The 26,773-nt window shown below is 44.9% G+C and overlaps 1 protein-coding gene across 7 annotated transcripts in view; it reads left to right on the top strand.

Moving 5' to 3' along the window:
• The window catches only part of MAP7D1 (MAP7 domain containing 1), a 68,003-nt gene extending 50,371 nt beyond the window's left edge, over nucleotides 1–17,632 (top strand). For 4 of the 7 annotated variants that reach the window (XM_087939590.1, XM_087939587.1, XM_087939592.1 and 1 more), the window contains 12 exons: nucleotides 790–912; nucleotides 1,626–1,765; nucleotides 2,932–3,053; nucleotides 4,218–4,474; nucleotides 6,341–6,527; nucleotides 6,885–7,044; nucleotides 7,351–7,455; nucleotides 9,262–9,315; nucleotides 9,937–10,000; nucleotides 10,808–10,916; nucleotides 13,420–13,622; nucleotides 16,793–17,632. In XM_087939590.1, the coding sequence (XP_087795716.1) occupies nucleotides 790–912; nucleotides 1,626–1,765; nucleotides 2,932–3,053; nucleotides 4,218–4,474; nucleotides 6,341–6,527; nucleotides 6,885–7,044; nucleotides 7,351–7,455; nucleotides 9,262–9,315; nucleotides 9,937–10,000; nucleotides 10,808–10,916; nucleotides 13,420–13,622; nucleotides 16,793–16,803 (1,535 nt within the window). In that variant the 3' untranslated portion in view covers nucleotides 16,804–17,632. Of the gene's footprint in view, nucleotides 1–789; nucleotides 913–1,625; nucleotides 1,766–2,925; nucleotides 3,054–4,217; nucleotides 4,475–6,340; nucleotides 6,528–6,884; nucleotides 7,045–7,350; nucleotides 7,456–9,261; nucleotides 9,316–9,936; nucleotides 10,001–10,807; nucleotides 10,917–13,419; nucleotides 13,623–16,792 lie in introns of all 7 variants that reach the window. The other 3 variants (XM_087939589.1, XM_087939586.1, XM_087939591.1) reach the window with 2 other exon arrangements.
• Nucleotides 17,633–26,773: the final 9,141 nt, after the last annotated feature.

Genomic DNA, 26,773 nt, shown 5'->3' with positions numbered 1-26,773 from the left:
AAGGAGATGGCAAAGTCCACCTTTGATTGGATTCCATCAGTCAAATTGTCCCAATCTGGATTGTAACCCTCTTTTTACCAAGAACTGCAATCTATCAGGAATTAATCTGTTGAGAGATGTAGGCAGATGTAGACTCAGAATGAGTGGGGACACCCTTTCTCTCCTTTATACCTGATTTTCTTTTTGTCACACCCATGTAAGGCAGTTGCAAGCAAAACTACGTCATGCCAAAGATCTAAAACCATCTCTTGTAGAAAGATTATGGGTTAAGCTACTGGAAGATTGTTCATGAGCTACAAGTTGGGGAGCACAGGCTCACGTGGTTAGGATGCTGGTCTGATGATTGGTAGGCCCATGTTTGAGACTCGGTTGCTGCTGTGTGATGGGGTGAGCTTCCATCATCTTGCTCCAGTTCCTGCTGACCCAGCAGTTCGAAAGTGGGCAACTGCAGGTAGATAAGATGGGTACCACTTCATGGGGGGCAACTTCGTGGGGGTATGAAAGGAGCCCCTAACTCGGCACCCCCTGGGCCATAGTGATATCACTGGTTAATCCTTTCAGCCTGAAAGTGCTTTGGTTCTCCTAACGCAACTGTACTAGTAGTAGTAGTAGTAGTAGCAGTCACAAGTTTCAAGGAAGAGATTTGGAAAGTTAGTGTTGTTGCACACCTCTGCAGACCAGAAATCCAAGGAGCGCTTTGTATCTCCAAGCACTGGAAGGTTGGTCCAGGAGGAAACTGAACCCTACCAGAGCTTGGATTAACCAAAAACTTTGTTTTTCCTTCCCCAGATCGTAGTCTTCAACTAAGTGCTTGGGAGAGCAGCATCGTGGACCGGCTGATGACCCCAACTCTCGCTTTCTTGGCCCGCAGCAGAAGCGCTGTGACGCTAGCCGGCAATGGCAAGGAGCAAGGTGAGCGGAAGGATCTAAGGGGGCTAAAATGTCATTGAGAGGAGGGTGGGAAGCAAGCCTCGATGATGCCAAAGGAATGATGCGTTTGCAACAGCATCAGCCTGGTTGCATCGTTAGGTTGATTTGTTAGGTTTAGCTTATGTTTTCCGTGAACTCAGCTGTTATGTTTATGAACCGTTTGTTGTTCATAACTGTTGTTCGGCTGTTTGTGGCTTAGCACAGAGGTGTCGAACTCAATTTCATTGAGGGCTGCATCGGGGCTGTGGTTGACCTGTGGCTGTCCAGGGGGGCATGGGCAGTCGCCCATGGGTGGGTGCGGCCAACGGGGTGGGCATGGCTAGTTTGATGCCACTCCCCAAACTGCTGGCATGTTTCCTCTTTGCATTGGGTAGACCTGGACAGCCCCGCAGACCAGATTCAACCATATCGCAGGCCAAATCCGACCTGTGGGCCTTAAATTTTACTCCCCTGGCTTAGCATGTCATGTTGGGCTGATTGAATAAGCCTGAGTTCTCCAACATTTCCGGCTTTGCAGACCGGTGGGCAGAGGGAAGTCATGTTTCATGCAAGTGGCTGAGTGTCTCCCTGTCGCACAAATGGAGCGTGCACGCACACACTTGCCCGCGGCTCATGCAAACGAGCATGAACGTCTTGTATTGCTAAACAACCCGGTAGAAGATTCAGACCTTCTTTTTTTCATTCACCACCAACAGTTCCTGTGTGCCCTCGCTCAGCTTCTGCCAGCCCAGTAAGCCCCTGCAAAAACCAGCGTGTACACCGTTGTGCGGAGCGACGGCGGCCAGCAACCACCAGCCCTGATGTAACCCCCCGGAATAAGCCTCACTCCTCTCCTGTAAGTTGCTATAAGATTTTTTTTTAAAAAAAACTATCCCAACTCTTTAGATCGGTGTTTCTCAAATCTGGCAACTTTTAAGAATTCAACTCCCAGAAAGTTGCCAAGTTTGAGAAATGCTGCTTTAGATCCACATTTTTATTCCCACCGAAGTTTCTTCTCTCCTTTAGAAGCAACAGAGACGAGCAGATTTATGGTCTTGAGTGCTGCTGTCCCCTACTCCAGATGTGGGGGGGCTACATCATATTTTCAACCTGCCTGTTGGTAGGAGGAGAACTGTAATGACCTTGAGGGGGGGTCAGTATTTTGAGGAAATTGCAGGAGTTTCATCTAATGGAAAAGGAAAATTGTCTTCTCAGTGGTTGTTTCCCAGGATTCCCTTAATTCCTGGGACTCTCGTAGTCTTCCTCAATTAAACCTGAGTCCTGGCCTCTTAGGTAGAAAGGGATGCCTGAATTCCAGACCTTAAGTATGGGGGTGGAAGAGAGACACCAATTAGCCAAATACTATATGCATCAGGCAGTGGTGGTATTTTACTGGTTTGGCCCAGTTCGTCAGAACCGGTAGCTCTGAGGATCATCTATGAGTGAAGTGGTTTGCTCCGACGATCGGCTGCTGCCCCGCCTCTATCCTCTCCTTTATTTCCTGGTTTTGAAGCTCAGCTGCTTCACGCGGCACAGCGGATTGCCGCACGTCAGCTGTTGAAGACACAGGGAGAGTGCAGGATTGCAGGAGAAGGTCAGTAGAAACCCTCTGCGTGCGCGCAAAGTGCACCCACCAAGCCACACCCAGTGACCTGGTGGTAAAAAAAAATTTGAAACCCACCTCTGACATCAGAGCTTTATATGTTCAAACAAGCTTCTGCTGTTGCCTTGAGAGATGAATGAAAACCAAATAGCTTTCAGTTGCTAAGCAACTGTGTACAGACAAGGTACAGAGAGGTTGATCCAACCAGTACCCTGGCAGTTTTGGGACTTCCACGCATCTTAAAGGATTGGGGAATTCTGGAAGTTGAAGTCCATACATTGCCAAGATTTAAAAGCAGTTTTCAACAACCCCTTGCTTTGAAGATGAGGTTACTGTGCATTGATTTGGCCCAGAGTTCTTCTCCGCCCTGGAAGTGGGTTCTCCTTTATGATTCTGTCTTCTCTTATTCTCAGCATCAGAAAAAGAAAGAAAAGAAAGACAAGGATCGAGAAAACGCCCAAGAAAAGAGTGCCTTAGCCCTCCGCAAACGCCATTCTACGCCTTCTGGCCAGGCGCGTCAGCTGCATGTACCCGAAGGCAGGTAAGAAGTCACAAAGATTATTTTTATTATTATTGTTATCGTTATTATAGTTTTTTATTTTTATAACAAAAACAACAATACCATCTTTCAGTTATACAGTGTGTCGACTGGGTACATACACCTTGTGCACATAATATTTGTATACATTTCTTATTGAATTTACATTCATATTATAACCTATTCAACATTATATATCATAGTATATCCTTATTACAGTGTCATAGAAGTCACAAGGATCTTGACGGGGTACAGAATTAAGTTAGCACTGTCTAAATGGGCTTTGGGAAGCCAACTTTGCAATCATATCTGATTACGGGAGATGTATATCAAAGATCATTTTGAGGAGGACAGAATATTTAGATAAGATTGAAGTTAATTGTAAGGGGGGTGGCTTGCTATGAACACATCCTATTGTTTTCTTTGCATCTACTTATATATTTACGTTAGTTTTATACTTTGAATGTAATCAAATGACTAAACCAATAGAACCAATTCTATTCCATTCCATTCCAATCCATGTATCAAAATTCAAGATGGCGGCCATGCCTTATATGGATGAAGCTGCCTGCCAAGAATCCCTCTTGACAATAATGCTCTTTTTTCCCCCCCTAACCTCATAACCCTCCCTATTAGGATGATAATTCCATTTTGTACAATCTGTCACAGGAGTCGTCGAAATTTACAGTTACAATAAGGGAGTCATTCCAATAATTCTGAGTTTTTTGGACATAATTGAGAAAAGATGCTTCGCTGCATCCTGGGCTGTGAAAGCAACCTCAATCGGCAGCTCTTTAAAGCAGCTGCATCTCTTACTCGGATTGCAGGACAGTAGATTCACACGTCTCCATGCTCTGAAGCACCTGTTGCAAAAGAAGCTGGGAGGTTGCACAGCCGGAATGTGGGATTCAGCGCATTCAGCTGGTTGGGAAAGGTTGACATGGATAACTGCCAATTTTAACAGGATTTCAGGTGGTTTTGGGTTTTTTTGCAGCATGTAGTTCCTGCTGGCATGATGTTAGATTCTGGGCATGAGTTCTCCTTGGAAATCATATCATTGGAGAGTTGTCTTGTGCATTTCTGCTCCGAGAAGGGTCTCCAGAATGGGACTGGCTGTTTCCCCCGCTTTGTCTCTAATGCCAGCTCCTCTATGCTTCCCTTTGGCAGCCCGAGCCCCAAGTCCAAGCCAGCCTTGCCGGCTGTGGCCAAACAGCGCCCAGCCTCGTCAAGCCCAGGACCCAGCACTTCGCATCGGGCAAGCCTGGCTCACAGTGCCCAGTCTTCACCCAAGAGGCGAGTTCGCAGGGAGCCCGAGGGCCAACCAAAGGCCCGTGAATGCAAGAATGAACCGAAGGAACGTGGGGCAGCTTCTCCAGCCCTGGAGGACAACTTGAAGGCAGCAGTTAACAGTGAAACACCAGCAGGTGGGCCATAATTGCTCTTCGTTAACCCTGAATTGCAGCCAAGGCTAATGCGGTCAAATAAAAGAAGGCATAGAGCCGAAAATGAAAGAATTAATCATCGAATTTTGAAAATGTATATAGGTAGTCCTTGACTTGCAACCATTCAGAGTTACAACCAGCCCCTAAGAGGAGATTTACAACCCAAATTCAACATCTTCAGCAACATGGCTACATTTACAATTGTTTACTGTGTCCTGTAGTCATGTGGCCGCGTTTTACAACAATTTCCCTTAAAACTGTCCCTTTCAGTTTTCTGCAGAACCGTACCCATAGTGAACCACTGGTTTGCTTAATGATCGTAGATTCATTTAACGGCCGTGGTGATTTGCTTAATGACCACCACAAAATGGGTCAGTCACAAGATGGACTCAGTTTATGATTTTCACAACACATGACCATAATGGGCAGGCTCTATAATGGTCATATGTCGAGGACAGCCGTGTTCAGAGGGCGGCTAGAAAGCTAAACTGGGATATTACAATCCTAATATGGGCATGATTCAAAAGCATTAAAAGGAAGAGGAAAAAGCATGTTACATTCTACCTTTCCTCTGATTGCTCAAAGCAAGGATGGAAGTTTCCAACTTTACATGGAGAAGGAAGCAAAGATAGGAAGGAATGCAAGAGAGACAGCGAATGAAATCTCAATCCTGGGAAAAGAGGAAGCGTAAGGAAGAAACTCAAAATAACAGCTCATAGATTTTCCATAAAAGGGGAGAGGGGAACTGGCAGGATACCGTTATTATATCATGTGATAATCAAATTTAAATAGTCCTTATAGGGTCTGTTTCCCAACTTGGCCTATCTGAAAGGGACATCCACTCTGCAAAGTAAGCTGAGATGGACTGCATGCAGACAGCTTCCTAAACCACCTCAGGTGAAGCTCAGATGCCTTTGTCTAGCTTGGAGAGTCTCAGTCATCCAGGTCATGGTTGTCCCAAAGGTGCTTTTTCAAGAGGCAGCTTGAAGCTTGAAAGAAAAAAACGTTCTGGTTTTTCTTTGAAGACGTTTCACTTCTCATCCAGAGCTGAAGAAGCGCCTTGGATGAGAAGCGAAATGTCTTCAAAGAAAAAACAGAAAGTCCAGTTGCCTCTTGAAAAAGCAGCTTTTGTCAACTCATGGAATATTTTGTATACACTTTTTATAGTTGACAACAGCAAGAAGTGGGGGGAGTTTCAAAGAGCAGAGAGCAGTGTGGAATCGAAAATACATCCCATTCATATTTTCTTCAAAGACTGATTAGATGACTGAAGCTTCTGCCTGATTGGAGAGCATGATTGATGACTCTTGGCTATGGACGTGTTTTTGTTGGATGATACACCCAGAGGGGTGGGGGGTGGGGGCGAAAGCAGGATCAAGGGTGACAGTGAATTACCTATCTCAGAGTTGGCTACGCCCAGATTTGTATCGGATGTAGAATATTAACTTCAAATAAATCTTTTTTAGTTTTGGGAGTGTGGCTCGAGGCTCATGATTTAATTGGAGTAACTGTGGGAATCCTGACACCTTTGGGACTAGCTTGGATAATGCTAACCTTGGTTAATTATTTTTTTTTGCCCCTCCTGTTAGGTGAAGCATGCCCTCTTGGTTAGTTTAGCAATAACTTAGCCTCAGCTTAAGAGCACTGTGTGAATGCAGCCAAGGGGACTATCCAAAACCACTGAACAAGCAGTCTCCAGGCATAACCACCCCAGAGCCTCATTACAAGCAAGTCAAGCTACATCTTCCTTCCCATTATGAATGTGATGCCTGGGTGGAGACGCTGGTGGGCAGGTGAGGAGGCTCCTTCTGGGGGAAGTGGCCTAACTCTAAGCTTGGCTTCCTATAGAAGTCACTGCCCCCTCTGGGACTGCCAGCCCGATGCCTCCACCTCCTCCCTCAACGCCAGGCAAACCGATGGCTGGCACCACAGACCGAGAAGAAGCTGCTAGATTGCTGTCTGAGAAACGGCGGCAAGCGCGGGAACAGCGGGAGAGGGAGGAGCAGGAGCGGAAGGAGCAAGAGGAGCAGGAGCGGTGAGTTTTCCAGTGGAGCTGAAGCAAGGTTTCTAGACCTCATGGAGGAGAGTGTTATTTTTCTTTTCTGGAGAGTTGGGCACAATGAGCCTTCGAGTGACCAGCCAAAATCTCATCTTATCTCATTCTAGGTCAAGTATCTTGTCTCCTAGAGAATTAAGGGATGAGATAATTCACCTAGAACGCATAAAACGAGAGGGTGACATGGAACATGTGCAGAGTTTTTATTTTCTCTTTGCATGAGCAGGGATGCAAGCCTATTGCTTCCGGGGCATGCTAAAACGCCCTTAGCGGCTGCTTTCCGTTCTTTCTTTTTCGTGGTTTGTGCTTCCAACATTGACTCTGGGCCTCCGGCAGGCGCCAAGCGGAGGAGCGGGCTCAGCAAGAGGCCAGAGACCGCCTGCAGCAGCAGGTTGAGCTGGCTAGGCAGGAGGAGGAGCTGGCCCGGCAGGAGGAGCAGGAGGCCCAGGAACGGGCCCGGGCAGAGCAGGAGGAACAAGAACGGCTGCAGAAACAGGTGTGTTGCGAGATAGTGGCCTTGGTCCTAACATAACGTTCAGTCACTAAATGAGGCAGTCGCTAAACAAGGACTACCTGTTCTGCTGAAAAGGATCAGGGATGGAGCTCTGAATTTTCTAGTGGTCTGGCAAGAGGAACTGCCTTTTCTCTCTCGTTTTTTTTGGGAGGAGGGTCCGACTTGGAAAACCCCCCATTCCTCACTTGCTGTCCTTGGTCCTTCTGCAAGCAGCTGGAAACGGGGGTGAGGTGGGGGGAATCCTTCTTTTGCGCAGCAGCTGCTCATCTCTCCTCTCCTTCCTTGCAGAAGGAGGAAGCTGAGGCTCGGGCCCGGGAAGAGGCTGAACGCCAACGAGTGGAACGAGAGAAACATTTCCAGAAAGAAGAACAGGAACGGCTGGAGAGGAAGAAGGTAAGAGGGATGCCCCCAGAATCCCTGGTTGGTTGCCCCTGGAGTGCTGCGCCAATTAATCATGCCAGATGTAGTCATCTCTATAATAGCTTTATTCTGTATAGGAAAAGGGCCGCTTGGGGATTTGCTTCCCAAGCAAGCAGGCCAGCTTAGGTTAGCCGCTGTGTTGGAGATCAACCCTCCCAGTCAGGAGGAGAGGTCAAATGAGGAATAGTTTGGAGTTGTTTATGTAAACACAAGATCTGACCCTCCCTTGAAGGCTTGTCTTATTAGATTTGTCTAGTCTTTCCCCGGCGGGTGGCAAACTGCCACTCTAAGAAGATTCCCGTGAAATAGACCCAAAGCGATAAAGTAGTTTACAGGTACAGGTACAGACTTACAACAGTTCGTTTAATGACCATTCCAAGTTACAACATCACTGAAAAACGTGGCCTGTTATCATTTTTCACACTTACGACCATGGCAGTGCCCCCGTGGTCACATGATCAAAATTCGGATGCTGGGCAACCAACTCATATTTATGATGGTCGCAGGGTCCCAGAGTGGTCCCGTTTTGTGACCTTCTGGCAAGCAAAGTCAACGGGGAAACAACCTTCACTGAAACAACCATGTGACTGACTTAACAACTGCAGCGATTCACCTATCCACGGGGGCAAGAAAGGTCATAAAACGGGGCACAGCTCACTTAACAAATGTCTTGCTTAGCGACATAAACGTTGGGCTCAATTGTGGGTCTTAAGACGAGGACTATCTGTACTCAACGCGAGTGGGTCTGGCTGTTGGGGCCTGAACCCCAGGATTTTAAAGAGTTGCAATTGGAAAACCATGACGTCTTGGGTTAAATACAATTTCATTGGCAAGCACAGTTAAAGCCCACCCCAAAGGTGAGCATTGGTGTGGCATTCCCACAGTCATGTGATCAAAATCCAAGCGCTTCGCAACCGGCATCTAATTACAATCGTTGCAGTGTTCTGGGGTCTTGGGATCTCCATTTGCAACTTCCCCAACTGGCTTCTGACTAGCGAAGTCAACGGGAAAAGCCAGAGTTGCGAAATGATCTCAAGATTCTGTCAACTTTGAAATTCAGCTGCCACATTTAATGAAAGGGGTGGGGGGGTGGAGGAGTCGAAAAGTTCAAGGTTATTCTGTATGCCGTACTAAGAAATTCCAGTTGCAGTTCATTGGTTCTCGTGATTTATGAAGTGTAGAAGTGGGAGGAGAGAGAGGTGGATTCTGTGTAATGTGCAAAAATACTTTCACTTTGAGAAATTGCCTTAGACATACCAGATCTGTTCCTAAATAGATCAACTGGAGAGAATATGTCTCGGAGTGATTGATATCATGGATACTTTCTGGATGCCTTACAGATTCACTTAGCAACTGCAGTGATACACTTAACAACCTTGGCAAAAAGGTCATACAGTTGGGTGCGATTCACTTAACAACCATCTTGCTTGGCAATGGCTATTCTGAAGGTTTGGAAGAGATCTCCACTACATTTTCCCTGGGTGAACCTTTGTGATTTGAAAAATGTACAGAACGGTCCAGCACGGGGGTCTTCTACCTTGGCAACTTTAAGCTTTGCTGGCTGAGGAACTCTGGGAGTTGAAGTCCATAAGCCTTAAAGTTGCCAAGGTTGGAGACCCCTGGTCTCTCATCCTTAACCCCACAACAAAATATCCAATTAACGCCTAAAATATCCTCACCGTTTTATAAATTACGATGAGACAGGAAAACTTTGCTGTTGAAAAGGGATATCATGTGACCACCTTTTTTCATCTTTTTTTTTTTTTCTTCTCCTTGCAGCGTCTGGAAGAGATCATGAAACGGACGCGAAAAGCAGAGGGAGCTGCTGCAAGGGTGATTTGATTTTCCTGGTCTCCTCTGGCCGATGAGAGGACCGCGAACCGGCCTTAGATAGGGTGATGCCTCCAGAAGAGACAGCAGATAGCAGCCCTGAAGGAACGGGAGCACCATTCAGCCTGCCGTGCCTCTTCAGCATTTATGCGCAGCTGCTCCACAGGGGGTTTTGGATCTGCCACTTAGCATCTCTGCTGTGTCCCTCTTATCGATAGGGCAGCCTTGGATCTCTGGAACCCCCGCATCTTGGGTGCTTTCATCGATGCCCAGAAAAAAGTGGACAGTTTTCCTTCCACTCTGGATCGGTCACCAGGACCAGAGGATTAACTTTTCTGAGATTGATGTAATCCAAAGCACACGTTCCAGGAGAGAGAAATTCTCCGTGGATGGGCTCCAGCACCGAGTCCAAAAGCTCAAAAAAACAGAATCTCTGGTCACAGTGACCAACCCAGATTGGATCTTGCAACATTTTCCTGGGACATTTTCTGTCATGAGCCTTCCTTCCTTCCAGGGGAAGATAGCGAGCATGGGCTCTTCTTCTGCCAACATACTATTTGAAGACCTGATTCCTTCTCGCTTAATATATCTCCCACTCCTTTCTTTTCTTTTTTTTTTTTGCAGAAGAAAGAGGACAAGAAGATGGTGAATGGCAAGGAAGAGAAACAAGAGGGCGGAATGGGCCCAGGTGAGAATCCCTTTCTGCATCTTTAAATAGACTTGTTCTGAAATTCGATTGCGGGTTGTCCTCAACTTAGAACCGTTCATTTAGCAACCATCTGAAGTTGCAACAATATTGAAAAAAAATGTGATTTACAACCAGTCATCCCACTTACGACCATCACAGCATCTCCATGATCCCATGTTCAAAATTAGGTGCTTTTGGCAACCAACATATATTTACGAGGATTGCAGCATCCCGGAAGTCACCATTTGTGACCTTCTCCGCTGGCTTCCAACAAGCAGAGTTAACGGGAAAGCCAGATTCGCTTAATGGCTGTCTCAGTCATTGAACAACATCAATGTTTCACTGAACAACTACGGCAAAAAATAAATCAGGTGTGACTCGGTTAACAACTGCTAGGAAATTCTGGTCCTAATTGTGGTTGTATATTGAGGACTACCTATACTTTTGTGAGCCTGTTTCTCTCATGTATAAATGAACTCTGCTCATAGACTCACCGTGATGAATAGAGATTCATTTTGGATCCGATTGAGAAATGCAGCTTTTTGGGGGGAGTGGGTAGGAGGAGGAGGTTCTAGGATTCAGTGGTCCCCAACCTTTGGGGCACCAGGCACCAGTTCTGTGGAGAGAGGTTTTCCCATGGACCAGAGAGGGCCTGGTTTTGGTTGGCTGGCTGCATCCCGTGGATGGGGCTTTGCTGGTTTGCGCAGACCGATTTCTGGCATGCCACGGACCATTGCCAGTCCACGGATCGGGAGTTGGGGACCCCTGCTCTAGGGTGCTTAATAGAAGTTTTTCTTCCATTTTCAGATGGCAAGAAATACCCTGGGAGTCTCCCCAAGGAAGAAGAGCTGCCAGAGATGCAACCTTCAAGTCCGGCCAGTCGCAAAGGGCTGAGTCCAGAGGGCATACAGCACAGGTATATAAAGAGTTGGAAAAGCAGGTCAGAACATTACAGGAAGGGCATGGCAGACATTTTCCCAGAATCCCCTTCTTTGTTAGTATAGAACAGGGGTGTCAAACTCGTGTTATCATGGCAGCGTCACATGACGTATCAGGACTTTTTCTCCTTTCGTTAAACGGGGTGTGGGCGTGGCCAGCGCATGACACATCTGGCCCGTGGGCTGGGAGTTTGATAGCTCTGGTATAGAAAGATAAATGTTCCCCTCGAGTGGAGCTTCACATGTCTAGGTGGTTTTCTTGTCAAGAATAAAGAAGGAACTACTAAAGGTGGGACTTCTGGAATGCCGTGGGTTTTTTCTGGTATTCCTCCATCCAGTTACAAATCGGATCCAACCAGAGGAGCCTTTTTTCCAAGATCAGCCGAATTATCTAGAGTGTTTTTCAACCTTGGCAAGATGTGAGGACTTCACATCAGCCAAGTGGTGGCAATCCTGGGAGTCGACGTCCAGATATCTTCCAAGTTGCAGTTCAGAAACATGGCTTGAAGTGCGTATGAGTGGATGTGATGGAGCTGCTTAAAAAACAGAAGCATTATTTGTGTCCTGAAAAAAGCATATGGACACCGGATCAAGGCTCACATTTGGCTCCATTCCAAGGGTAGTGCAGCTTCTTCACATTTTTGGAATACTCCGGGATGAGGACGGGATAAAACTTGAGTGTTCCCCTCTACAAGGAACTTTGTCGGAATCTTTATCCTGCTGATTTTTATCGGGGCCGTATTATTTCCGTCTCCAATTCCGTTTTCTGTTTCTTCTGCCTTTCAGCTTGTTTTTCAATCTTACCTCTTAATCTTGGGAAACCGCAAACATCTCACGTGGATTATTCAGGGAAAAGCAATCTTCTCAGGTGCTGAGCACCCAAACAAAATGCTCTAAAACTCTAAAGGCTTTTAGTGCTCTCACACCAGGATCTTATGAAAATATCCAAACTTTTGCAAGATCTCAAGTGGGAGATGGTTGAAAATCAGTTTTACAGTGAGCCTCTGAAGCTGCAGGGGCCACATTACCAACTCTTCCTGGAATAGAAGAACTTGAGTTGTCTATCATATATCTATCCTCTCCATCCATCCAACCATCCAACCAACCCTTCAATTTGTATAGGATCTCAATCCAATTGACTTTGGGCAGCAAACAATATCACACTAATTAAAACCATAAAAATGCAAGAACAGTTACAGATTATAAATATATATAGGCAGCTGAAAATGATCATAAGACATAAAAATTAACAGTGCAACCAGTTAATGCCCCCTCCCCCCCAATATTTCCAGGACACCACATCGCCAGATTTTACTTATGTACTTAAAAACATGATACAGCCACCCACCTTTCAACCAACTTGGAGAGACTCCCAATCAAAAATTAAAACACACCTATAATCATTTTAAAATCTGTCAAACTCAGCCAGTGAAAACATAAAACATTAAAAATAACAAAAACCTAGTTCTAGTCCATGCTAAATGTGCCATCATCTAATCCAGGGGTCTCCAAAGTTGGCAATGTTAAGACTTGTGGATTTCAACTTCCTGAATTCTTGGCTGGCTGAGGAATTCTGGAAGTTGAAGTCCACAAGTCTTAAAGTTGCCAAGTTTGGGGGCCCCTGTCTTACAGATATATTGGACTACAATTCCCATCAGTAACTGTCTTTCACTTTTCCTTCCTTCCTTCCCTTCCTTCCTTCCTTCCTTCCTTCCTTCCTTCCTTCCTTCCTTCCTTCCTTCCTTCCTTTCCTCTCCCTCCCTCCCCTCCCTTCCTTCCTTCCTTCCTTCCTTCCTTGGAGATCCCTAATCTACTCTTAAAGGTTAGGATCTTGAAAGCTTTACAAAAGGCTAAAAGGGTCTGGCCTATTCTGAGCACCAAAGGAGGAATATTCCAAGGAGGCATGTCTCCTGGTACCTGCCAGTTGACAGGAGCCATAGCATCCTCAATCTACTAGGCAGAATTGGACAGGTAGAACCTCTCAGGAGAAGACGGTCCTTCAGGTAACCCCATCCCAGGCCAGGCGGGGCTTGAAAGGTGCCAGCCAGCACTTTGGATTGCACCCAGAAACACAGCACAGTGCAGCACCTGTACTAGTACCCATGGCCAAAATTCAACAATAGTTTTGTCCCTTGGTTGTGTATGGGCATGATTGATGGTTTGGCTCTTGGAAACCTCCTTTCGGTCTCCAGAGAGTGTGACTGCTTGCTCCAAAACCCTCTTGAATGGCTTCTTCCCTCCTTCCCCTCCTTGTTCCTATCATCCCAAGGCCAGCTCAAAAGTCCTTCATGCTAGTGCAGGGGAGAACACTTGGGGCTAAAACGACAGTTTGTGTTGTGTGTGTTGTGTGTGTATACCTGCAAAGATCTGCTCTCCAGGATGTCCTCCCTTCTGGCCACCTTTGTCTTCCTTCCCATCTCCTTGAGGGAAGCTTGTGACGCCATGACCTCACACTCCTCCCACCTCTCTTTTCCGCTGCAGCTCTCCCATCAACCCCACCCTGGCCCTGGTGAATGGCCTGCAGTCCAGCAAGCATGAGAATGGCTTCCCCTCTCCCCAGGAGCCTGGTGCACGGGAGCACCCTGCAGGGTCCGGGCTAAGCATGGCCAATGAGCCCATCCTGCCTTTTGCCAACAAGGAGCCCTTCCTCAACAATGCAGTGGCCAAGGCGCCCCAGGTCACAGGTAAGGTAGCCTCCATTCCCCACCAAGGAGCATCTTCTGCCTCGGATGGAATGTAGACTCCCAGGAGGGAGGGGCTTCATTCCAGAGGAGTCAAGAGGCAACTCAGCCCAGATAGCATGTGTGAGAGAAAGAGGGTGAGGACAGCCCCTCCCCTAACAATTCACAGACCACATAGAACTCCTTGACGTTACAGCCACCATTGGGATCAGAATTTACAACCTTTTATTAGCAAATTTTAAGCAGCTGTTAAATGAATCACACAGTCCTTAAGTGAATCCGGCTTTCGCATTGACTTGTTTGTCAGAAGCTGGCTGGAAAGGTTGCAAATGGTGATCATGGGATCCCCCACTCCCCCCCCCCTGGGAGGTTGCAACCGTTGTAAATACATGCTGGTTGCCCAAACACCTGAATTTTGATGGTGTGACCACAAGTGATCGTGGGGTAAGTGCTAGGACCATTTTTCTCAGTGCAGTTTTAGCTTCGATGGTCACTAAATGAAGGACTGCAAGTCAAAGACAGGCTGTGTATTGTAGGTCAGAGGTCTCCAACAGGGGTGGGATTCAAATTTCTTGACAACCGGTTCTGTGGGCATGGCCTAATTTGTGGATGTGGCTTGGTGGTCATGTGACTGGGTGGGTGTGGCATGTATGTAAACATTGTAAATATTTATGTCAATATTGAATTTTTTATACTGTATATAAAAAAGAGAGCAACTTTTACCGAAAATCAGGCAAAGCAGATTGAGTTGCTCGTAGAATCACAGATTCACCCAGAGATCTACCATTCTGCAATCTGCTGCCTGAGTCTGCACTGAAAAATAGAAGCTTCAGTCCTAAGGAAGGTTCAGCTCTGCTCTCGGGTCACTTCCCCCTCACCCTCTAACCTCCTGAATACCACTCCTGACTGGGCCTCAAGGAAGCCTTTTGGATGAAGGCAAAGCAGTACAACAGTGATTTAGATTAGCTAGAAAAGCAAGAAATCCGACAGGAAGGGAGGGGCCAGCCAGTGGCACAATTTGTTGGTTCTCCGAACTGCACAAAATCATAACAACCAGTTCTATATAACTGGTCCGAACTGGTAGAATCCCACCCCTGGTCTCCAAACCTGGCAACTTTAAGACTTGTGGACTGGAGAATTCTGGGAGTTGAAGTCCACAAGTCTTAAAGTTGCCACGTTTGGGCAATCCTGGTTGTAGGTGTAGATAGTAGAGTCTTCAGTCCGACAAGTTAAGGTTCTGTGTGAAACGGTAAAGAATTCAGCTAGGGGGAATTGCAAGGGGGCTTTCTTGGTAGATCTGTACATTCTGTGGTTTTATATTCTGTGGTTCAGGTGCCCAGCTGGAATAAAGAGAGAGGCTAAAAGCAGGTTCACATCTCGCAGGCCCACAGATTGGGTCCCGGTTGCATCTCAAAGGTGATGGGGTCAAGAAACACTGGGGAAAGGGGTTCCAGGAATGCCCCTTGGATATTCTCGAGGAAAGCTTTGGGGTATCCATCTCACCAACGAATAAACCAGGTTCAGTTCCACACACCCAGTGCTTGGAAATGCCAGCAGGCTGGTGAGCAAGGCGGAGCAAATGCACTAGAGGGGAGTGGTCTGCTTTGGTCTTCATAGCAGTCTGCCTTTTATGGCATGGGTGGGGCTACCTGCTGCCCCCACACCCCCCAAGACCTTCACTGGATCAATGTACAGACGAAGAGCCTTTGGCTTCCTTCTTAGGAAGAAATAGAGTGAAAACAACAGACATGCCAATCTGGGCAGAAAAGGGATTACAGGTTCATCTTCGACTTACAACCATTGGCTTAATGACCATTCATAATTAAAACAGCATTGAAAAAAAGTGACTTATGACCAGTTCTCACACTTAGGACCGTTCCGGCATCCCCCATAGATCACATATCATTAAACTTTGCAGCTGGCATGCATTTGCAACGGTTCCGAGGTCCCAGAGTTCCGAGAATGTAATTTGCAACCTTCCTAGGGATCTTCTGGCAAAGCATAGCCCATGTGGGAAGCCAGATTCACTTAATGTCCAAACATAGTGATTCGCTTAAACAATCATTGCAAAAAGCTAATAAAATGGGGAAATGGGACACTACTCACTTAACAACTGCTTTGCTTGGCAACGGACATTTAGAGCTCCATGGGCGAGGACTAGTTGTGTCAGCTTTCCTAGTCCTCGACTTACAACAGTTCATTTAGTGACCAAAGTTACAACAGCACTGGAAAAAAGTGACATGACCATTTTCACACTTACCACCCTTGCAATGTCCTCTTGGTCATGTGATCAAAATTCAGAGGCTTGCTCAAAACTGGAAAAATGAGAAAATTCCAATGGAGGAGGAAATGATTAAGAAAATAATGGAATGTGCAGAAATGAGTAGATTAACATTCGCAATTAGAGAGCAAGAAGAAAATGAATATTACAAGATTTGGGGTTTATTTTATGAATGGCTAGAAAGAAGAGTAAGAAATTGAAGTATATTGTAATAGTAATGATATATTATAATTGATTATTTTTGAATAAGTTATAATATGAATATAATTTAGTAACAGTTGAGATTTATTCTTAAAGATAGCCTGGAATTAAAATAAAAACTTTAATGATAATATAGTAATGATACAATATGATATAGAATGTTGATTAGGATATAATATGAAAGCAAATATAAGAGGAAAGGTTTATAAATATTGCGCACACGACATATGTACCAAAATGACACACTGTATAATTAAGATTTTATTTGTTGTTTTGTTTGTTATAAAAATAAGAAAACTTTTTTCAAAAAAATAATAATTCCGATGCTTGGCAACTGGTTCACATTTATGACGGTTGCAACGTCCTGGGGTCATGCGATCCGCTTTTGTGACCTTCTGACAAACAAAACCAACGGGGAAGACAGATTCATTTAGCAACCATGTTACTAATTTAACAAATGCAACATGTTTCACTTAACAACAGGGGCAAGAAAGGTCATAAAACGGGGCAAACTCACTTAAGGAATGTTTCACTGAGCAACACAAATTGCTCGATTGTGCTCGTAGCTGGAGAACTACCTGCCTTTAGTCCTGTCTTACGCTTGGGTGGGTGGGTCAGAACCGTGCTCTGCCTGGAGCATTTTTGCTCTTCCAAGACTCTTGATTTTTCTTTTCCTTTTTTCCTCCTGCAGAGGTTCTGTAGATGGGGATGCCAAAGGACGAGTGCAGCGTTGGGCCAACTCCAGGCTACGTTAGATGGGAAGATGATCACCCAGGGCGAATTCTGCTCCTCCTGTGGACTTGAGGGCAACGCAAGGAGCCAGGCTGGGGTGCCAGCCCTGTGGACTCACTCTTCTTCCTGTCCTCATTTTATGACTAGTATTATTTTTTTAACAAGCACCTTATCAGACTGACCCCATCTCATAGCTCATCTTCAACACTATATAACCACATAGTTATTTAACTGGCTTGGTAACAAAGGATGTGAATAATGTATATAAACTTGGATGTTAGCATGAGGACTATGCCTTGATGATCTGGCTGCCCCTCGGGGGGTATCTTTAGGTGAGGGCCAGATCGTGAGAAAGGTGGGGGGAACAGACCCCCCCCCAACTCCTTTTCCGAAGCGAGGGGGTGTCAGTGTTGCAGATGAGTGTGTGTGTGTGTTCCTGCCAATAGGAAGCATTTACACCATGTGTTTCCTAACCTGGACGACTTGTAACTCGCCAAATTCCCCAGCCAGCCATGGTCGCCAACGTTGAGAAACACGGATCTCGTTTTCTTATTTAAAACTCTCCCCGCTGGCCTCAGCCAGGAGATGGGCAACATTGTGTGGCTGTGTGTGTATGTGTGTGAGCACTGTTAGCGACTCGAGCAGCTGCCATCGTCCAACACACTGTGCTTTTTCTGAGTGGGGGGCGGTGCTGCTGTTTCCTGGTGGGGCATTTCTGGGGGTGCTGCGCTCAGTGTCACGGTGACAGTATTATGCCTCAGAGCAAACTTTTGTGGAAAATAAAATGGAAAAAAATCAAGAGGGACTGCCTCTTCTTTGGGGTGCCTGTTGGTCAGCTGGGTGGGGGTGTCCTGTTTACTCTGCTAAGACGGCCTTCCCTAAAGCTGGCTGCACCTCCTGAGTAGCCTTGCAGACTGAGGTGGGTGACGTATAAATGTAATAAATAATCAAACTCCCCCCCCCCCCATTTGTTTGTTTACAACATTTAAAGCATCCACAAGAGACCTTAAAACAAGATGTATCGATGACATCAGCAGGCCCAATTGGCAAAAGAAACCTCAGGGTGGTATGGGCTGCAAACATGCAGAAAAGGCCTTCATCCTGCCCTGGATAGACAATGGCTAAGATGATGACGATGGTGAATGATGTAGTCACCCATCTTTCAACCAACTCTGGGCGGCTCCCAATCAAAAAACCAAAAGACACATCCAATCATTATTAAAACTATAAAACCAAACCAACCAACATCAACCTGGCCCCAAATCAAAGATTGAAAGGCAATTAATTATTTAATCTTCTCCCCAGCACTTTGGAGAAAAGCCAGGTCTTCGCAGCTATTTTCCAAAGCACCCAAAGGGCAGACGAGGAATAATGTATGGAAACTGAACAAGGAGAAGTTCAGCCTGGAAATAAGGAAGAATTTTCTGACGGACAAATCAACCCGTGGAGCAGAAGTTGCCTTTGGAAGTTGTGGGAGCTAACCCTAACCCTACAAGGTCCCTTCCGACTCTATTAATTTGTTACCATCTCCTTCCCAGCCAACATGGGCTTCCACTAAAATAACCTTCATTCCGACTGTTTCCTGCAGGTGATGGGCATTGAGGTCCCATATATCTGGGGAGGGAAGACTAGGTTAGAGAGAGAGATGGTTTATGGCAGACCTGCTGCTCTCCTCCCTTCCCTGCCAGGTCAGAGGAAACAGGTGACTCTGCAGGCAGTTCCTCACCTGGGTGCTGCCCCTAGACAAGGGGGGAGGAGATAAACCCCCACTCAGATTCCCTGGCTGAGCTGTAGACAGAGACCTCCAGAGGAAGCCCAGGTCACCACATTGCAGCTTCTAAAACACCTTTCAGATCACAAAAGAGCAACGGCTGCACATTAATGATTCATTGCTACTCTGTTCTGAAATGGAAAATTTAGACGAGATTGGATTTATGCCTGAGGGCGGGTGGGACGCTTTTTAATCCTCATGCAAGAACCTGGAAAAATCATAGCCACACACCGCACGAAGTGCCTCCTGTCTTGCCAAACCTTGGTTGGTCTTCAAAAGGTGGGAAGTCAGATTTGACTTGGTTACCGCATGGATAGAAGACCACCAGGAAATCCAAGAATTTAAAAAAACAGACTGGAAAGTTGAAAGGTATCCCAGAAGACAACAAAGCCGCCCCCTTTGGATAGTACTACCGAAAAGACAGGGATTTGGGAAAGATCATTGATGTTGGGTGTTGGGTTAAGGTGCTGGATTGGTGTTCAGGGAAAGCTAGGTTCAAATCCTCCCTCAGGTATGAATCTCCGGAAGGTTCGGAAGATTCTGTATTTGTGTCCACCCCCAAAAGTACCCTCTGGAATTGGTCATGCTGACCATGCTGGGTGGGATTTTTGCCAATCCAGAATTAAGATCCTGCCAGCATCAATCAGAACAGGTTTTTTTCAACCTTGGAAAAAAAAGCTTCGGCTTATGCTGGGTTATGTCTCTGGCCATTTTAAAAAGAAAGATTGACTCTAAAATTGATTCACAAGAGCTGTGTAGGGATTCCTACCCATCTCTCCAAGTCAATAGACCCGGCTGCGGGTTATACTGGGTTGTGTCTCTGGCCATTCTGATCATTCTCTCTCTTGGTATCATCTCTTGGCCCAGTCTCCCAGGGTTCCCCCAGATACATGTCCTTCCCTGTCCAGCTGTCTCACCCCCTGGCCCAGGACTCCTGGAAATGGCCAGCCCTCTGGACCTCTTGTCAAGACAGAAGTCAAGGCTGCTCTTTGGAAGCACCCAGCTGGGCTGGTGGATCAAGAAGGATCAAGAATAGAGCTAAGGTCACTGCGCAACTCTTAAAGGGCGAGAGGCAATCTGCCCTGAATTCCATAGAGCAGGGGTCACGCATTAGCCACACCCACCCCGTTTCAGCAAAGGGGGGGGGGAAGTTGCAATATGTCACATGACAACAACGTGACACCGGGAGTTTGACACCCCTGCATTAAAGCCTTAGATAATTGTTCCCAAGAGAGAGCTATCAGACTGGGGTGATTCCATCTTATAGGCAGAATACAATAAAGTGGCCGGAATTCTACATGTGTGGATCTGGTTGCTCACGCCTGGGCTGGCCTTTTCCAGGTGTCCTGGGCCAGGGGGTGAGACAGCTGGACAGGGAAGGGACATGTAACAGTATCTGGGGGAACCCTGGGAGACTGGCCCAAGAGCTGATGCCAAGAGAGAGAATGGTCCAGAATGGCCAGAGATATAACCCGCAGCCGGGTCTATTGACTTGGAGAGATGGGTAGGAATCCCCATACAGCTCTTGTGAATCAATTTTAGAGTCTATGTTTCTTTTTAAAAGTTTGCATTCTTGATGCCTGTTATATTTTTGTCCATCTCAACTCCATCTTTCCCTGAACAGCAGAGACCCAATGGGTAGCAGTCAAGAAATCTTTAAAAATGTTTTTGCAATCAACAGTAGTAAACCTGAACCAACAAATATCCCATTGTCCGAAAGACCAGATACATTCCCCAGAATTTGTATCCAATCCAAGCATTCAACAAAATATGCCAGATGATCCACAGGTTACATTTACTCAACCCAAGTTTGTCAAGTAACATGGGATGACAGTCACAGTGGATTGCTCTCCTGTCTCCCTTCTCACAGTCTCAAAGTCACCTGGGTGGTGCAGAAATTTAATAAAATAGGTTTTCAGTTGAAAGATTTAGCCAATCACTAATCAAATGGAATGTATTAGCTTGTATTAGCTTGTACATGTATTCCTTGACTTGTATCTAGTTACTCTACTTATGACAGTCCCCACCCTCCCAAAAGCGACTTATAACCCAATTCAAAGTTCTCATGGCCACCCATTTCCCCCAGTCATGACCACAATGCCACATAGTAAACAATGAGTTTGCTTAACAACTACTGCCAAACAGTTTGGAAAATTGGGTGTGGACACATGGTAACCCATTTAACAACCATCACAACTTAGGACCAAAATTGCAAGCTCAATTACGGTCATAAGTCGAGGACAATCTTCCTCCTGTGCATTTCTTCTTTTCTTTCATGTTCTGTTAAAAGGGATGTTTCCTTATGTATAGTTAACTAAGAGGTTTTGTAAAGGAATATCTCATTTTTCCAAGCATATGTCTTCCTATACATAAAATATACGTCTTCCTATGTGCAAGTTTTGCAATCTGCTGTGCTCATTTATCTATAATGGCAGGAGCCATCCTTTTCCTTTTATAATATTGGCGTCACTGCTGTCCATGCTGTCTTAAAACAATCCTTAATTTAAATTTATTGTAAATGTATAAGGAAAACACTCTGACATTAATCGTGCTGGCCTACCACTGCCATTGTGTTACCCCATCTGGCTTTCAAAGCTCCAAAGTTTTGGATTGATGAACAAGGGCTCTTTATGGGAACCACATCCTGTAGTTTGTGAGGGTGGAAATAGTTAGGGGTTATGTTTGCATGCTGCAAAAAAATTGTTGGAAATTGTTTTCTTTCTCTTTCCTTTTATATCCAAATATATTTTATTCTTTATACTGTTTCCATCTTCCCCTTAAAATATTACCAGAATCCACAATGGCCTGAGAATCAGTGGCACTGCAAGATAATTAACCGTCAAGCTGAAACTAAGTTAAGCAACTAAAATTAACAAACTTCTTCAAATAAGTTACCCACACCTAATCCACATATCAAAGGATAAGGTCTGCAAAAAGAGCGCTGATTAAATTAGGTCTCCTAGAGGAACTGTATGTTCACAATACACACACACACACACACACACACACACACCCCTCAAGTCTCACCCTAGATCCCAAGAATCAGCACGCGACACCCCAGACAAGCTCCCCCCGTTAAAATAAAGCCTGCTGCTGTACTCCATTTCTCTGCAGCCTGCCTGCCGCTAAAGCAGGTCACCTGGGAGTCGAAGTCCACAAGTCTCAAAGTAGCCAAGTTTGAGGACCCCCTGCCCTAAAGGCAAACTGTTTTACTTTGAGGAAGACATTGCTTCCTTCCCCACAGCTATCTGGGTCACATTTTTGTTTGTTCTCGCTCCCCTCCCCCGCTCGAATTGGAAGCCCCAAATTATTCTTCTGACAACTCTGATGCTGCTTTCTGGCTTTTAAAAAATGTTTTCATATCTGTTTCTCCCCCCGCACCCAATGCTTTTGTTACATTTTTAATTGTGTTCCAAAGAAGAACAGGAAAGGAAAGGAAAGGAAAGGAGAAAGGAAAGGAGAAAGAAAAGGAGAAAGGAGAAAGGAAAGGAAAGGAAAGGGAGAAGGAAAGGAAAGGAAAGGAAAGGAAAGGAAAGGAAAGGAAAGGAAAGGAAAGGAGAAGGGAAAGGAAAGGAAAGGAAAGGAAAGGAAAAGAAAGGAGAAAGGAGAAAGGAAAGGAAAGGAAAGGAAAGGAAAGGGAAAGGAAAGGAAAGGAAAGGAAAGGAAAGGAAAGGGAAAGGAAAGGAAAGGAAAGGAAAGGAAAGGAAAGGAAAGGAAAGGAAAGGAAAGGAAAGGAAAGGAAAGGAAAGGAAAGGAAAGGAAAGGAAAGGAAAGGAAAGGAAAGGAAAGGAAAGGAAAGGAAAGGAAAGGAAAGGAAAGGAAAGGAAAGGAAAGGAAAGGAAAGGAAAGGAGAAAGGAAAGGAAAGGGAAAGGAAAGGAAAGGAAAGGAAAGGAAAGGAAAGGAAAGGAAAGGAAAGGAAAGGAAAGGAAAGGAAAGGGAAAGGGAAAGGAAAGGAAAGGAAAGGAAAGGAAAGGAAAGGAAAGGAAAGGAAAGGAAAGGAAAGGAAAGGAAAGAAAGGAAAGGAAAGGAAAGGAAAGGAAAGGGAGGAAAGGAAAGGAAAGGAAAGGAAAGGAGAAAGGAAAGGAAAGGAAAGGAAAGGAAAGGAAAGGAAAGGGAAAGGAAAGGAAAGGAAAGGAAAGGAAAGGAGAAAGGAAAGGAAAGGAAAGGAAAGAAAGGAAAGGAAAGGAAAGGGAAAGGAAAGGAAAGGAAAGGAAAGGAAAGGAAAGGAGAAAGGAAAGGAAGGAAAGGAAAGGAAAGGAAAGGAAAGGAAAGGAAAGGAAAGGAAAGGAGAAGGGAAAGGAAAGGGAAGGAAAGGAAAGGAAAGGAAAGGAAAGGAAAGGAAAGGAAAGGAAAGGAAAGGAAAGGAAAGGAAAGAGAAAGGAAAGGAAAGGAAAGGAAAGGAAAGGAAAGGAAAGGAAAGGAAAGGAAAGAAAGGAAAGGAAAGAAGAGGAGAAAGGAAAGGAAAGGAAAGGAAAGGAAAGGAAAGGAAAGGAGAAAGGAAAGGAAAGGAAAGGAAAGAAAGGAAAGAGGAAAGGAAAGGAAAGGAAAGGAAAGGAAAGGAAAGGAAAGGAAAGAAAGGAAAGGAAAGGAAAGGAGAAAGGAAAGGGAAAGGAAAGGAAAGGGAAAGGAAAGGAAAGGAGAAAGGAAAGGAAAGGAAAGGAAAGGAAAGGAAAGGAAAGGAAAGGAAAGGAAAGGAAAGGAAAGGAAAGGAAAGGAAAGGAAAGAAAGGAAAGGAGAAAGGAAAGAAAGGAGAAAGGAAAGAAAGGAAAGGAAAGGAAAGGAAAGGAAAGGAAAGGAAAGGAAAGGAAAGGAAAGGAAAGGAGAAAGGAAAGGAGAAAGGAAAGGAGAAGGAAAGGAAAGGAAAGGAAAGGAAAGGAAAGGGAAAGGAAAGGAAAGGGAAAGGAAAGGAAAGGAAAGGAAAGGAAAGGAAGAAAGGAAAGGAAAGGAGAAAGGAAAGGAAGAAAGGGAAAGGAAAGGAAAGGAAAGGAAAGGAAAGGAAGAAAGGAAAGGAAAGGAAAGGAAAGGAAAGGAAAGGAAAGGAAAGGAGAAAGGAAAGGGAAAGGAAAGGAAAGGAAAGAAAGGAAAGGAAAGAAAGAAAGGAAAGAAAGGAAAGGAAAGGAGAAAGGAAAGGAAAGGAAAGGAAAGGAAAGGAAAGGAAAGGAAAGGAAAGGAGAAAGGAAAGGAAAGAAAGGAAAGGAAAGGAAAGGAAAGGAAAGGAAAGGAAAGAAAGGAAAGGAAAGGAGAAAGGAGAAAGGAAAGGAAAGGAAAGGAAAGGAAAGGAAAGGAAAGGAAAGGAAAGGAAAGGAAAGGGAAAGGAAAGGAAAGGAAAGGAAAGAAGGAAAGGAAAGGAGGAAAGGAAAGGAAAGGAAGGAAAGGAAAGGAAAGGAAAGGAAAGGGAAAGGGAAAGGAAAGGAAAGGAAGAAAGGGAAGAAAGGAAAGAGAAAGGAGAAAGGAAAGGAAAGGAAAGGGAAAGGAAAGGAAAGGGAAAGGAAAGGAAAGGGGAAAGGAAAGGAAAGGAAAGGGGAAAGGAAAGGAGAAAGGAAAGGAAAGGAAAGGAAAGGAAGGAAAGGAAGGAAAGGAAAGGAAGAAAGGAAAGGAAAGGAAAGGAAGGAAAGGAGAAAGGAGAAAGGAAAGGGAAAGAAAGGAAAGGAAAGGAAAGGAAAGAGAAGAAAGGAAAGGAAAGGAGAAAGGAAAGGAAAGGAAAGGAAAGGAAAGAAGAAAGGAAAGGAAAGGAAAGGAAAGGGAAGAAAGGAAAGGGAAAGGAAAGGGAAAGAAAGGAAAGGGAAAGGAAAGAAGGAAAGGAAAGGAGAAAGGAAAGGAGAAAGGAGAAAGGAGAAAGGAAAGGAAAGGAAAGGAAAGGAAAGGAAAGGAAAGGGAAAGGGGAAAGGAGAAAGGAAAGGAAAGAAAGGAAAGGAAAGGAAAGAAAGGGAAAGGAAAGAAAGGAAAGAAAGGAAAGGGAAAAAGAAAGGAAGGAAAGGAGAAAGGAAAGGAAAGAAGGAAAGAAAGGAAAGGAAAGGAAAGGAAAGGGAAAGGAGAAAGGAAAGAAAGGAAAGGAAAGGAAAGGAAAGGGAAAGGAAAGGAAAGGAGGAAAGAAAGGAAAGGAAAGGAAAGAAAGGAAAGGAAAGGAGGAAAGGAAAGAAAGGAAAGGAAAGAAAGGAAAGGAAAGGAAAGGAGGGAAAGGAAAGGAAAGGAAAGGAAAGGAAAGGAAAGGGAAAGGAAAGGAAAGGAAAGGGAAAGGAAAGGAAAGGAAAGGAAAGGAAAGGAGAAAGGAAAGAAAGGAAAGGAAAGGGAAAGGAAAGGAAAGGGGAAAGGAAAAAAGGAAAGGAAAGGAAAGGAAAGGAAAGGGGAGGAAAGGAGAAAGGAAAGGAAAGAAAGGAAAGGAAAGGAGAAAGAAAGGAAAGGAAAGGAGGAAAGGAAAGGAAAGGAAAGGAAAGGAAAGGGAAAGGAAAGGAAAGGAAAGGAAAGGAAAGGAAAGGAAAGGAAAGGAAAGGAAAGGAAAGGAAAGGAAAGGAGAAAGGAAAGGAAAGGAAAAGGAAAGGAGAAAGGAAAGGAAAGGAAAGGGAAAGGAAAGGAAAGGAAAGGAAAGGAAAGGAAAGGAGAAAGGAGAAAGGGAAAGGAAAGGAAAGGAAAGGAAAGGAAAGGAAAGGAAAGGAAAGGAAAGGAAAGGAAAGGAAAGGAAAGGAAAGGAAAGGAAAGGAGAAAGGAAAGGAAAGGAAAGGAAAGGGAAAGGAAAGGAAAGGAAAGGAAAGGAAAGGAAAGAGAAAGGAAAGGAGAAAGGAAAGGAAAGGAGAAAGGAAGAAAGGAAGAAAGGAAAGAGAAAGGAAAGGAGAAAGGAAAGGAAAGGAAAGGAAGAGGAAAGGAAAGGAAAGGAAAGGAAAGGAAAGGAAAGGAAAGGAAAGGAAAGGAGGAAAGGAAAGGAGAAAGGAGAAAGGGAAAGGAAAGGAAAGGAAAGGAAAGGAAAGGAAAGGAAAGAAAGGAAAGGAAAGGAAAGGAAAGGAAAGGAAAAGAAAGGAAAGGAAAGGAGAAAGGAAAGGAAAGAAAGGAGAAAGGAGAAAGGAAAGGAAAGGAGAAAGGGAAAGGAAAGGAAAGAAGGGAAAGGAAAGGAAAGGAAAGGAAAGGAAAGGAAAGGAGAAAGGAAAGGAGAAAGGAAAGAGAAAGGAAAGGAGAAAGGAAAGGAAAGGGAAAGGAAAGGAAAGGAAAGGGAAAGGAAAGGAGAAAGGAAAGGAGAAAGGGGAAAGGAGAAAGGAAAGGAAAGGAAAGGAAAGGAAAGGAAAGGAAAGGGAGAAAGGAAAGGAGAAAGGAGAAAGGAGAAAGGAAAGGAAAAGAAAGGAAAGGAAAGGAAAGGAAAGGAAAGGAAAGGAAAGGAAAGGAAAGGAAAGGAAAGGAAAGGAAAGAAAGGAGAAAGGAGAAAGGAAAGAAAGGAAAGGAAAGGAAAGGAAAGGAAAGGAAAGGAAAGGAAAGGAAAGGAAAGGAAAGGGAAAGGAAAAAGGGAAAGGAGAAAGGAAAGGAAAGGACATGGGAAGAAAGGGAAAGGAGAAAGGAAAGGAAAGGAAAGGAAAGGAAAGGGAAAGAAGAGAAAGGAAAGAAAGGAAAGGAAGGAAAGGAGAAAGGAGAAAGGAAAGGAAAGGAAAGGAAAGGAAAGGAAAGGGAAAGGGAAAGGAAAGGAAAGGAAAAAGGGAAAGGAAAGAAAGGAAAGGAAAGGAAAGGAAAGGAAAGGAAGGAAAGAAAGGAAAGGGAAAGGAAAGGAAAGGAAAGGGAAAGGAAAGGAGAAAGGAAAGGAAAGGAGAAAGGAAAGGAAAGGAAAGGAAAGGAAAGAAAGGGAAAGGAAAGGAAAGGAAAGGAAAGGAGAAAGGAGAAAGGAGAAAGGAAAGGAAAGGAGAAAGGAAAGAAAGGAAAGGAAAGGAGAAGGGAAAGGAAAGGAGAAGGAAAGGAAAGGAAAGGAAAGGGAAAGGAAAGGAAAGGAAAGGAAAGGAAAGGAAAGGAAAGGAAAGGAAAGAGAAAGGAAAGGAGAAAGGAAAGGAGAAAGGAGAAAGGAGAAAGGAAAGGAAAGGAAAGGAAAGGAAAGGAAAGGAAAGAAAGGAAAGGAAAGGAGAAAGGAAAGGAGAAAGGAGAAAGGAGAAAGGAAAAGAAAGGAAAGGAAAGGAAAGGAGAAGGGAAAGGAAAGGGAA

Source organism: Pseudonaja textilis, chromosome 10, assembly GCF_049901715.1.
Source record: "Pseudonaja textilis isolate UNSWEBS1 chromosome 10, rPseTex1.2, whole genome shotgun sequence".
NCBI lineage: Eukaryota > Metazoa > Chordata > Lepidosauria > Squamata > Elapidae > Pseudonaja > Pseudonaja textilis.
The sequence above is the reverse complement of the archived record's forward strand: the minus strand, read 5'-3'. Positions and strand labels throughout refer to the sequence as shown.